Raw genomic sequence first — 14145 nt, 5'->3', positions numbered from 1 at the left:
AGCTAGAAATAATCAAATATAGTTGGACACAAGCTGGCCATCCACCAAGAACACCCAAATAATAAAACTACAGTATTTTGACATTTGAAACAAGACAGATTTCAGACCTGTGACAATATCTCTGTCCTCCAGTCAATGTGATCATCTTGTTAAAACCTGGAGTATGAGCTCAGAGCATGAATCTTTGTCGGAAATGCTCCAAAACAAGAGGCCAAAAGAATTGTGCAATCGTGACCAAATACCAAGGAAGAACTCTTTACATTTAAATTCAAATGAAATAGTATTTAGTAAGGGAACAGTTTCTTGTGCTGTATACTGGCAGAGGTGAGGCGACAATGTAATTGTACATTCCCATGCTTCGCATGATACACTTAAAACTATCATTTTAAGTAGTTGATTTGAAATTCACACAATAGGTTGCAAAATAGATTGAAGCAATTGCATTGAGTCAAATTGTGCAGGCCTATTTCCTCCGCATTCTGTAGATCACTTGTATATTTTGAACACTCAAAAATTGAGCACTTAAGCACCATGATGTTTAATTTTCAGTATATCGCTCTTCCAAGTAATGGAGGTGAAAATTCTTTTTTTTCCAGTTCAGAGCTGAATGTAATTAAACAGAGCAAAAACAGGAGTAAAATTGAATGAATAAATGGGTATCAACTAATTAGAATGCCTCTGTCCACAGGCTACAAGGCTGTATATGAATGTCTGTCGTTTAGAATACAGATATATTCACAATCTACACTTCAGTCAAAAAGCCATTTATTGTTGCTTTAGAGTGATCGTTGAAATGATTGTTAACAATTTGCTCATGGAAAATGGCACTATATTTTATAGTTATTGGAATGTATTTTTATGGCTAGTGGCATCACCAAACTGAACTCTTCACAATTATCTTTGCACAAAAAAAATGTCGTGCGTAATGAGTGAAGATCAAAGATTTATGTTTTTCTTAATGGAGGCCTGGAATTACTTCCCTGTATATATTTTAAAACAAACTGGCTGAGACAAGAGAGGAATTTTGGATCTTAGTGAGTTATTTGCTCATTAGTGAGAACAATAGGCTGAAGGTGTTTATTTCACAAAATGCTGGAGTAACTCAGCAGGTCAGGCAGCATCTCAGGAGAGAAGGAATGGGTGACGTTTCGGGTCGAGACCCTTCTTCAGATTGATGTCAGGGGGGCGGGACAAAGGAAGGATATAGGTGGAGACAGGAAGATAGAGGGAGAACTGGGAAGGGGGAGGGGAAGAGAGGGACAGAGGAACTATCTAAAGTTGGAGAAGCCTATCATACAATAGGCTGAAGCCTCCTCTTTTTCTTCATTGCCAATTGCTCATCCCTCTGTTCATGTCCCTGTTTCTGAGTTGCAGTTTCATGTGTAAAATGTTTGCAAAATATCAGGGTATAAATTTGAACACTTCCTTCACTGAAGTTCGCTTAGGACCCCAGCCTTCCACATATTATTTTTATCCCAGAAAGAGAATTAATTATACAGAAGACAGATACAGAAGATACAAAAAACTGGAGTAACTCAGCGGGACAGGCAGCATCTCTGGAGAGAAGGAATGGGTGATGTTTCGGGTCTGAAGAAGGGTCTTGACCCGAAACATCACCCATTCCTTCTCTCCAGAGATGCTGCCTGTCCCGCTGTGTTACTCCAGCTTTCTGTGACTATCTTTGGTTTAAACCAGCATCTTCAGTTCCTTCTTTCATAATTAATTACACAGAATGTCCAAGCATGAGGTTTCAAAGTACCTACATAAGAATAGAGGCCTATAAATTACACCTGTTCTTTATTAGCTGCTGTGCGTCTCATTTTCCATTTTGCCTGGAGTAGATGAGACTGGAGACTATTTCCAAATGAAAGCGCATCAGTTGTGAAGTGGAACCATACACTCCTCCATACGTTACGTGTCAATTTGCCTAAGTTTCTCCTGGTGGCAGTCATGCTTCTACCATGCTTGATTGATGGGCACTGTATGTTTCAGCCTGTTCCAACATTAACTAAAGACACGGCGATAGTCATTGAATATATGATAGACCCATAGTGAATGCTTGTTACTTTTTCAATCACTTAAAGAGACATGCTGACGAGTTCAGAAGACCTGAACCAGGCACCATCAGAAGTAACTTCAAACTACTCAGGCCCCTTGCAAATTCTGCAGAATATGCTTCAGCTGGCAGTGAGTGGTTTCCTCAGCATTTCTACTGCCAGCTTTCTCTTAATGCAATGTATTTAATTGGCCACTCAGTGTAGGATGGGCTAGAGGCAAGGAAACACGGAGCCTGCAGCATCTCACATCCTACCTGGACCTCTCAGATTGACAACGTATTCACCACCTCATAGTTTCCAAGGCTCTTGTCACTGAGATATGGAGCATTTGGCAGGAAGTCCTTTGACCTTGAACTCAAACGGGGACTGCTCTCTCCATGGAGGTCAAGGTCACTCTGATTTTTTATTTCCTCACCACAGGATCTTTCCAAGTAACTACAGCAAATTTCCACCATTTCACTGCTCCTCGCCACATCAGGCAGGTCAACTGTTCTATGTTGAGGACGAACTCACCACATATTTTGATTCAGGTGTGGAACTTGATTTGTTTTCCAGCTGGCTTTCCAAGACTTCAGGCATTCACTGAATAAGATGTCAATAAGCCCAGTCTTGTTCCTCAAATGGAAGTGTTTCCACTCAGTTGTTATCAGGCAACTGAATCATCCTACCACTTCCAGAGAGCAGTCCTGAACTATTATCTACCTCAGTGGTGACACTCGGACTATCCTTGTTCGGATCATGCTTGCTTTACCTTGCACTAAACGTTATTCCCATATCATGTATCCATACACTGTAAATGGCATGAATGTAATCATGTGCTGTCTTTCCGCTGACTGGATAGCACGCAACCAAAGCTTTTTACTGTACATGTTCAGGACATGTGACAACATACTAAACTAAATTAAATTAAATTAAACTAAACTAAACTCCTTCAATTTGCATTTTACTGTGGATTCCAAGAAGAACTTCCTCATGGTAAAGGTCATATTTCTGGGAAGTACTCATACCTCCTTTCTGAGGAGGTCTGCACTGGTGAATAGATACAATGGCCAGTACAGCCCAGAGGGGTGATCTTGGACATAAGGGTTGCCCTCCATTACTTAAATATATTTCTATTCATAAAACCATGCAAATGAGAGTTTCCAAGTGCTGCAAATGAAAATCAAATAAAGTGCAGATGCTGAAAACCTAAAATAAAAACAGAAAATGGTTGAAAAACTGAGCAGGTCAGGCAGCATCTGTGGAGAAAGACACATAATTAACGTTTCAGGTCAAATAGACATTTTCCAAAACTTCAAACCTTTTGTTTTTGATCTGGAATATTAGCACAGTCTGAGCTGTGAGAATCTTCTGTTTTATTTTAGGCACTCCAATGAAACTAGGCCACAGAGCCAACCTAACTAGTTCACTCCACCTAAAGTCATAGAGTCATAGAGTGATACAATGTGAAAACAGGCCCTTCGGCCCAACTTGCCCACACCGGCCAACATGTTAAAAATACATTGGCAAGATAAAAGGTACAGTTAGAAAATGTCTGGTAAAATATGAAAAAAGCTCTTCTATTATTCAATAAATTTGTGATGGGAAGTAAAATTGGAAAAAAGGGAGTTCAATTATAGATCACAGCAACACCCTGGGTTTGGAGAGTAAATCCGATTGAATCCCGATGCCTTCATCAGCACAAACAGGTCCTTCAACCCATCGTGTCCATGTCAACCATCAAGTGTCTTTTAGACCCCATTTATCAGCTAAAAACTTTTTTGCACAGAGAGTTGTGACTTTGTGGAATTCTCTGCCTCAGAGGGCAGTGGAGGCCGATTCACTGGATGCATTCAAAAGAGAGTTAGATAGAGCTCTTTGGGCTAGCTGAATCAAGGGGTATGGGGAGAAGGCAGGAACGGGGTACTGATTGTGGATGATCAGCCATGATCACATTGAATGGCGGTGCTCGCTTGAAGGGCCAAATGGCCTACTCCTGCACCTAATGTCTATATATCTATATATATCTATATGTCCCAGCTACATTAGTCCCATCTACCTGTGCTTGGTCCATATCCCTCCAAACCTGTCCTAACCATGTACCTGTCCTACTGTTTCTTAAACGATGGATAGTTCCAGCCTCAACTACCTCCTCTGGCAGCTTGTTTCATACACCCACCGCCCTTTGTGTGAAAAAGTTACGCCTCAGATTCCTATTAAATCTTTTCCCCTTCACCTTGAACCTATGTCCTCTGGTCCTCATTTCCCCTACACTGGGCAAGAGACTCTATGCATCTACCCAATCTATTCCTCTCATGATTTTGTCCTCTTTCAAGAATCACTAGGCTTCCCATTTCCTGGCCACCATATCACCATCTTCTCTTCATAGGGTCATGGTGTTATATCACAGGTCATAAAATGGGTCTTCAGCATTCTATGTCCATATTGACTATCATAATTCAATTAATATTAATTAATTTTGCAATACTTGGTCAGTATGCCTATGCCGTCCATTCATGTGCCTGATACATTTGTTCTGAGTCCCTACTTCCACCAACCCCTCGGGCAATAACTTTTAGATTCAAAACAGCCTCAGGATGAAAATCACCCTCTCGTCCCCTCTAAACTCGTTATATCTTCCTCAAAACCTAATGTACAGAAGCCAAATTACCCAACAAACATACGTCTGGAGCACCTGGAGGAAACTCACACAGGCAGAGGCAACTTCACACAAACCAACTCCTCCCGAGATCAGGATCGAACCTGGGAGCAATTGGGAGTAAATTCCATATTCTGTTGCTCTGCCCGTTCTGCTGACTGATCAATGCTATCCTGCAGCATCTGACTATCCTCGGTATCAACAACATCACCAATTTTATGTCACCTCCAAACTTATTATTGGTTGGGGAATAGAGCAAGCACAGTCTCGTGGTTATATGAGGAACAATTGAGAGTAGACTACTCTGCATTTCTCTGAAGGTTTTCTCTAAACAGTCCCTGATCACCTAATACCGTAGATACGTGAAGACAATGAGCATGGCGGATGGGGATGAAGGGCAGGTGGTCTTAGCTTTCCTGTTCTAGTTCCCTCATTGAGTTTCAAGAGGCACAGCTCTCTTAGCCTCCCGGATAGGAAGGATGGGGGCCAACATGCATCTGCCTCCTCCATACACACACACACACCACACATCAAGAGATGGTTGAAGAATAATCTCTGCAGCATCCTTTATATGGCCATATTTCGGGTACAACTTTTGGATTCGAACAACGCGGCAGATGATTTCCACTTTCTAAGGAAATGTGCTTTAAACCATAAAAGGAAACTCCACACCACCTTGTCCAAACTTGAGAGTGGGAACCTGCTGGGCCGAAGGGCGGCGGTGTGTGTGAGAGAGAGGGAAGAGCCTATTCCCTTTAGGCGATTGCCCGCGTTGCTCTCAGCCCGCAGTCTGCATACGCTGGGGGAGGAGCGCAGGCGGAGTATCTTGAGCGGATCTGGCACAGGAGAAGAGGAATCGAGCAGCCAGCAGCCTGAGATCAGAAGGAGAGAGCAGAGCCTGGGGCTTGTTTGTCATCAGCCTTGTTTCGACTCCGCTGTCCGGGTGAAAGTCCTATCCAACTAGAACTGCCCTTGGTACCTCAACTCCGACCAAAAGCAGCGAGTCTGCCCTCAAAGCGAACAAATGACAACTCTGAAGAAGACGCATCTATTAATGCTCATAATTTTGCTTTTACTTATGAACGGTAAGGGGATCATTTTAACCTCAATTTTATATACATATTATATATAGATATATATATATATATATGTATATATAATATATATATGTATATATAATATATATATGTATATATACATAGTTTTTATATACAGTTATATATATATAATTGAGGTTAAACTGATATATATATATATATTTATTTATTTATTTATTTCGAGAATAAGGAGTCCATTACAAGTCAAAAGCCGGATTGTTGCAGAGAATGTGATTTCTGGTGTTTGTGGAATGTGATGTTACAATTAAAATTCTGTGCCCTTTATGTGTGACGTTCATATATATATATATATATATATATATATATATGTGTGTGTGTGTGTGTGTGTGTGTGTGTGTGTGTGTGTGTGTACAGATTGCTTTGGCTCCAAATCAGAGGATCGTCTTTTCCGGAGGATATTCCGCCGATATAATCAATACATCAGACCGGTAGAGAATGTGTCTGACCCGGTGACAGTGCAGTTCGAAGTCTCCATGTCCCAGCTGGTCAAAGTGGTAAGTGCGTCTAAATGTGTAGCCAACTTATCTGTACGTGTGTATTTGAATGGACTGTTGCCATTTTAAAGTTTAATTCGTTTAATCTCAATCACCTCTTTGGCAGGATGAAGTTAACCAAATAATGGAGACAAATCTTTGGCTGCGACACGTAAGTTGTATCGGGTACATTGTACAGATGTACTTCCCAGTGCAACAATAACATCCCTCGTGTAACAGCTGTTGCGTTAGGCCGATACATGGTCCACGAATGTATGCGGGAAGCAGAACCGGGCGCAGTTTCTGTTCACTGATTACTTCCAGGCTCTGTGAGCCTGCTGGGCTTATTTTCATCACATTTCATTTCATTATCAATAGCAAGCGGATGCATTGTGAAATATTCGCAGCAGAGGTTCGGTGGAAAGATGTTCTGAACAAAAATGTTTGGGTTGTTCCACAGCAGTATTTATCACCAGAAAAGCAGACTCACGAGTTGTTTCAGTTCACTCTTCCCACATTAGAAGAAATCTAGAACTTCAGCAATGCAGATGTAGCCATTTACTTTTTCTGTTACTGTAACCAGCAAAGTAACCAGTAGGGAACCTAAATAAGTATAAGACTGTGCTACCTCCCAATCGATATGATCAGAAATGCAAGGCAGGAACTGCAGTGAAACTCGGATCATTTTGCTCAACAGCAACTAGTTCTGATTGGAGGTGTAGTTCAAGTGATGTGTTGGCATTGCAATTCTGAGACCCACCGCAATTGTAAAATATCAGGTGTTACATAAAAACCGAGGAAGTCAGTGAATTGTCAGTCCAAATATGACATACTTGAAAATGTTTTGCTTTGTCATTTGAGGAGTAAGTTCTCAATGATATATATCTAAGGGCATTGTTACCATTTTGTAAACTTAAGGAGACCTATACTTTTAATACTGTGTTTGTAGAATACAATACTTTCAGATAAAGATTTTAAAAATTAATAGATGTTCAAATAATAAGAATTTTCCTTAACTTTTAATTGGTTCATTTTCATTTCACTTTCCCGCTCAATCTTTTGTGCAATTTCCTACCATTATTTTATGTTTCACAACCATGTTTAAAACATTAGTCGTAAATTGTGCCATTCAAATGCAGTTTAGTGTTTTCAATATAATTGGCTGGTTAGCAAGCTTCAGGACATCACAGTAGCTGGGGCAACTGCCAGTGAGACTGTGGAACTGATATTTCACTGTGAGTGGCATTAGAAAAGAAGAAACCTATATCGCAGAACTCAAGAGGTTTTCTTGGGCAACTTCATTCTAGAAGAGCAGCAAAGTGACATTACTGAGTAACAGAATCATATATGTTTCCTTGCTCAGTGCTCAGGATCCTGCAGGCTAATATTGATGAATAAATACTTACCAATATCTTTGCAACTACGGCTGACTTCAATGTAATAGAAGACAGACACAAAATGATGGAGTAACTCAGCGGGACAGGCAGCAACTCTGGAGAGAAGGAATGGGTGATGTTTCAGGTCGAGACCCTGCTTAGGTTGTGGGTTGATGGCAGCAATAGGAATTCTGATTCCCTTCCTTATTTTACTAATTATTACCATCACCTCTTTATTAATGTTAAGTTAAAATTGAAATAATCTGCAATGCTAGGTTATGAATTTAATTTTCTTTGTAATATTGTGCCATTTTTGAAGAACAAGATTATTAGTCGAGTGAACAAGTCATAAAACCATATCAATCAACAAATAGTGCATTATAGCTCATAAATAATTACATTGTTGATAAAGCAATACAGATCCTTACACTGAATGCACTTTCGTTCTTTTCTGAGTACTTCTGACAGATTTGGAATGATTACAAATTCCGATGGAATCCAGTTGAGTATGATGGGATCAAGTACATCCGAGTTCCATCGGACAAGATTTGGAAACCGGACATTGTGCTGTATAACAAGTACGTTTCACAAGAACAATAAATGAAAATCAGTGCATCAGCTTGATGGGAGAAATTATAATTGTATCTGCACGTGTTGTAGGTTGAACTGATTACTTTTGGCTTCTTCTCCTTTGCAGCGCATTTGGAGATTTCCAAGTTGAAGATAAAAACAAGGCCCTTCTCAAGTATGATGGAACTGTTACCTGGATGCCTCCTGCTATTTTCAAAAGCTCCTGTCCAATGGACATCACCTATTTTCCTTTTGACTATCAGAATTGCTCCATGAAATTTGGTTCATGGACCTACGATAAAGCTAAGATTGACCTCGCTATCATAGGGTCCAAAGTAAATCTGAAAGACTTCTGGGAGAGTGGCGAATGGGAGATCATAGATGCCCCTGGATATAAACATGAACTTAAGTATAATTGTTGTGAAGAGATTTATCCAGACATTACTTATTCTTTCTACATTCGTAGACTTCCTTTGTTTTACACTATCAACCTGATAATTCCCTGCCTGTTACTCTCTTTCCTCACGATTCTAGTTTTCTATCTGCCCTCTGACTGTGGAGAAAAGATCACTCTCTGTATATCTGTCCTCCTCTCCTTGACAGTGTTTCTGCTGGTTATCACTGAAACCATCCCTTCCACCTCACTAGTAATTCCTCTGATTGGCGAGTACCTCTTATTCACAATGATCTTTGTGACTCTATCGATCATCATAACAGTCTTTGTCCTGAACATCCACTACCGGACGCCAACTACCCACGTCATGCCAGGGTGGGTGCAAAAAGTCTTTTTGGAAGTTCTACCTAAATTAATGTTGATGAAGAGGCCTTTAGAGGAAAAGAAACCCAAGAGTGTAGGAAGCTGCCAAAGGAAGGTTAAGTGCACTTGGAATGAATGCTCCAACCACCTGGAATATGATGACTTCAAGGCAGCCAAAGATCAGGCGAAATCCCACTGCCAATATTGCAAGGAGCCCATGGGCAATGTGACCTCTAACCTGCAAAGCCAGCCAGGTATCTCAGTTCCTTCTTTTGAGATCCAACAGGCAATAGAAAGCATCAAATATATTGCAGAAAACACAAGGAGTCAGAATGAAGCCAAAGAGGTGAGTAAATCTGTTGTGCATGTCTCCATTATTTGAGTAAGATTAAGGCAGTGCACACCAACCACCTCATTGTTTTAATGTTTTGATGTAAATTATATCCTAATTCACAATAAATCAGAATGTTCAGCCCAATTAACTCTACCATGGCTTTGCCATTACTTGTGCCTCCTGCCATTCTACTGCATCAGACCCTGTCACCATCACATTCCACTCCTTTCTCTCTCACATGCCATTCTTGCTTCGCATAAATATATCTATCGTATATGTCTTCATCACTGCATGAGGCAATGATTTCCACAGTCCAGGCACTTACTGGATAAGGCAGTAATCCTGAATTGCCTCTTGAAGTTATTAGTAATTGTCATATGGGCACTAATCATGTTCTTCCGCAAAAGAGGAAGCAGCATCTGTAGATAGATACAAAATGCTGGAGTAGGTGGCTTTTTGGGTCCAGACTCATTTTCACGATAAGAGTCAGGGGGGAGGGAAAATAGAGGTATGAAAAGCTACAGAACAAATCTGAGACGACCCCAATGACCCAGGAAAGGAGGAGCCCACAATGATCCATTGTTGGCTGTGGAAGAGCCACAAAGGGATACAAACAGCGAAACTAGCAGGATGACGAGGTTGGGAAAGGGGCAGAGTCAGAGGGAATGCATGGGTTACTTGAAATTAGAGAAAAATTAGAGTATGAATATTGATTTCTCCAATTTCAAGTAAACCTTGCATTCCCTCTAAAATACATTTTACAGCAAAACCAATACGTTTAAAGATAGTGCAGGAAACTGGGTCCAAGTGAGATTCAATGGAGTGCTGGTAACAAAATTACGTGAGGTTCAAGGGAACTAAGGGCCCTGTGTGTTTAGAGGGGGCATGGGCATTTTGGGCCACCAGAGTCTTAAAGTGAGGGCAGGAATCATCAGCCAGTGAGCCAAATGCTGGACAATTGCATCGTGGATTATCGGAGTTTTATTTACTGGTTTCAGCCTTCATGTGACCCAGATAGGGGTCATTTCCAGAATTACATTCTTCCATTTTTCTAAAGCTCAGAATCTCAGGAATCATGACCCAACCCAGCTGCTACGTTTAGACCACACCATTATCAAAAGATGCTTACAGACTTAAACATAAGATCTAGAAATATTCAGCTTTTGGTAGCATTGTTTGAGTTAAAAACATTCACTGACATTTGTGCTATGCTTGCAGAGATGCTAGTTTAGAGATGACTGATATAATACTTCAACTGCCAGGTAAAGGAGAGATCGCATGGAATTATTCAGGGAAGATCTGCATTGTTCTTGCAGCCATCTAGCCAATAATAATCTCTCAATAGACACAAAATGCTGGAGTAACTCAGCAAGACAGACAGCATCTCTGGAGAGGAATGGGTGACATTTTGGGTCGAGACCCATCCTCAGACTGAAGCTCGATTTGAAACGTCACCCATTTCTTCTCTCCAGAGATGCTCCCTGTCCAGCTGAGTTATTCCAGCATTTTGTGTCCATCTTTGGTTTAAACCAGCATCTGCAGTTCCTTCCTACACAATAATCTCTCAATCATTGTCAACAAAAAAGATCTTTTGTGTGCATTCATCTGATCGCTGCTTCTGACACCTTTGTCCACATCGCAATAATTACAAAATGCAGTATTGATGCTAAACACAAAGTGCTGGAGGAACTCAGCAGGTCAAGCAACATCTGTGAAGGGAATGGTCAAGTGATGTTTCAGTTCAGGACTCTTCTTTAGACTGATTCAGTTCATTCAAACTTATGCATTGCCTCCACAGATGCTGCCTGACCTACTGAGATCCACCAGCACTTTGCGTTTTGTTCAAGATTTCAGCATCTGCAGTTCCTTCGTCGGTAGTATTGATGTTGATTTCCTTGATTTGTTTATAACGTCCGTTTAATAAAGAATATGTGTATTGACAATAGACAATAGATAATAGGTGCAGGAGGAGGCCATTCGGCCCTTCGAGGCCATTCAATGTGATCATGGCTGATCATTCTCAATCAGTACCCTGTTCCTGCCTTCTCCCCATACCCCCTGACTCCGCTATCCTTAAGAGCTCTATCTAGCTCTCCCTTGAATGCATTCAGAGAATTGGCCTCCACTGCCTTCTGAGGCAGAGAATTCCACAGATTCACAACTCTCTGACTGAAAAAGTTTTTCCTCATCTCAGTTCTAAATGGCCTACCCATTCTAAATGGCCTATCTCAGTTCTAAATGGCCTATTGAGATTACATCACATCTTGGAAAACGTTTTTAGATTACGTATGTGTCAGTTTAAGTGCATCGGACAAATGACATGAAATGTTTTTTTTAGTGTTTCAATTATTTTGCTTGTAATCAATTTTTCCTATCCCATGTTTTTGCTCTACAAATTATGTTTAAGAACTGGGTCGGTAATAGTTTATTCTATTTTTGTGCCTTGCAGGTGGAAGATGATTGGAAATATGTGGCTCTGGTAATCGACAGGATATTCCTATGGATTTTCACATTAGTTTGTGTTCTGGGAACTGCAGGGTTGTTTCTACAGCCATTGATGGCTACAGAATGATTGTGTAGCATTTGATACCTATAAAAGTCATTGGTATTAAAGTCCAGTGTGTGCAATACCAGTCTCATATGTCATACCAAAACCTATATTGCATGACAACATTACAAAAATTTAAAAATTACTTCACTGAAATCTCTATCCTTAATACCGTGGAGAGATTGACTGTTAACAAATCACTGTTCATGTGGCCATTTATGTATGAAACCACAAATCATCTATATTACTGTTCATATTACCATATCTAAAACTCGGAGAACATGTCCAGAATATATTGCGAGAGATGTGATGAATATTTCATGAAAATGCACCCTTTTAACATTGCAAGCTAAATTAACCATGAAATCATCCCATGGATTCTGTCTGTTTTTTTCTTAATATATATTAATGGATTGAACATGGATGTATAGCACATAATTTCCAAATTTGGAAATAACACAAAATGTACAGAAGTAGTGAGCTGTGAGGAGGTTAATAATAGGCTTCGAGATATAGACATGCCAGTGGAATGAAGGATAGGAAGCAGGTAAAATATAATGTTGGGAAATATAAAGTATGCAATAAAAAAAAGAGATAATACGAACTAGAGTGTACAATTATACAAGTGCCACAAGAATAGAGAGACCTGGGGGGCCATGTACATGGTTCATTAGAAACAGGTTGTTCATTGAAATCAGGTTGAGAAAGTGATTAAAAGGCATCTGGAGTCCAGGGATTTTCAATAGAGACATGGGGTATAAGAGCAAGGAAGTTACAATGAACCTTTATTAAAATACTGTTTGGGTCACAAAGAAGGTTGTGTCCATTCTGGGCATTACACTTTAGGAAAAATGTGAGAGAGGATGAAGAAGAGATTTACCACCATGATTTCAGGGATGAGGTGCTTCAGTTATGCAGGTAGACTTGAGAGGCTGGAGTAATTAGAGTCATAGAGCGGCACAGGGTGGAAACAGGCCCTTCGGCCCAACTTCCCCACACCGGCCAACAATGTCCCAGCTACCCTAATCCCACTTGCCTGCGCTCGGTCCATAACCCTCCAAGCCTGTCCTATCCATGTACCTGTCCAATTCTTGGAACATTGGCAGTTGTGAGAAAATCTGATGAGCTATTAAAATATAGTAGGTGTAGGCAGAGGAGATAAAGATAAACTCTTTTTATTATTGGAGAGGTGAACAATGGTAATTTGCAAAAGAACGAAAAGTGAGTAGAAAATGAAAAGATTCCCATATAAAAAAGAAATATTATGTCTATTAAAATTTATTAATCTTTAAATTAGTAGGTAGCAATGCCGGTTTCAGTCTTTAAAATGTGCACACTGAACACATTATATATCTGAAATACATTGTGCATCTTATTTTTATAAACAATATTTTGCAATGCTTCCTCCTTTATAATATCACAAGGTCAATGTTGTAAGAGTACCTAAAGCTTTCCTGTTGATTTCCCAAGTAATCGTTCTTTTTCATGCACCTTTCAATCCATCCATGACATGTGGATATCACTGGCACGGCTGGTATTTATTGCCTATGCTTAACTGCCCTAATCAGAAGAAGTATTAGAATGATTTAATTCTTGTATTTACATTTCCCATTTGATTTAAATTTTGGGGTTTATTGATCAACCCCTTTGGATCATTAGTCTGACAGCTTAACCACTGCGCCATCACCAAACCTGGCAATCTGGCAAATACAAACTACTGGAGGAATCCAGCAAGGTCAGGCAGTATCTGCCATCCTTACCTGGTCTGACATATACATGACACCAGAGCTAGAGACATGCTTGACTCATGGTGCAGTAAACCACTCTGTTCAGGGGCTGTAGGTCTTGACTATTAATGCTGGTGTTACCTAAAATCCCCACATCCTGAAAAGTTATGCATTTTTTACACACTATTACAAAGAATAAGATTCTAAGATCATGACATAGGAGCAGAATTAGGCCATTTGGCCAATCAAGTCTGCTACTCCATTCAATCATGGCTGATCTATTTATTCCTCTCAACCCCATTCTCTTGCCTTCTTCCCGTAACCTTTGACGCCTTTACTAATCAAGAACCTATCAATCTCCATGTCAAAAATACTCAATGACCTAGTCTCCATAGCTGTCTGTGGCAATGAATTCCACCCTTTGCTTCAAGAAATTCCTCCTCATCTCCATTTTAAACGTACCTCCTTTTATTCTGATGCTGTGTCCTCTGACTCGCCCACTACTAGAAACATCTTCTCCACATCCACTCTATCCAGACCTTCCATT

At 40.2% G+C, this 14145-nt stretch overlaps 1 protein-coding gene across 1 annotated transcript; it reads left to right on the top strand.

The window, feature by feature from the left end:
- The first annotated feature begins 5495 nt into the window (after positions 1–5495).
- Positions 5496–12728, top strand: LOC144590071 (neuronal acetylcholine receptor subunit alpha-3-like). Its single transcript, XM_078394940.1, has 6 exons — positions 5496–5780; positions 6168–6307; positions 6414–6458; positions 8131–8240; positions 8360–9335; positions 11773–12728. Exons 1-6 carry the CDS (start codon positions 5720–5722, stop codon positions 11893–11895), a joined length of 1455 nt encoding a protein of 484 aa, XP_078251066.1. The 5' UTR covers positions 5496–5719; the 3' UTR covers positions 11896–12728.
- The last annotated feature ends 1417 nt before the right edge of the window (positions 12729–14145 follow it).

Source organism: Rhinoraja longicauda, chromosome 3, assembly GCF_053455715.1.
Source record: "Rhinoraja longicauda isolate Sanriku21f chromosome 3, sRhiLon1.1, whole genome shotgun sequence".
Taxonomy (NCBI): Eukaryota; Metazoa; Chordata; class Chondrichthyes; order Rajiformes; family Arhynchobatidae; genus Rhinoraja; species Rhinoraja longicauda.
Note: the sequence above shows the minus strand (reverse complement) of the source record. Positions and strands in the feature narration are given on the sequence as shown.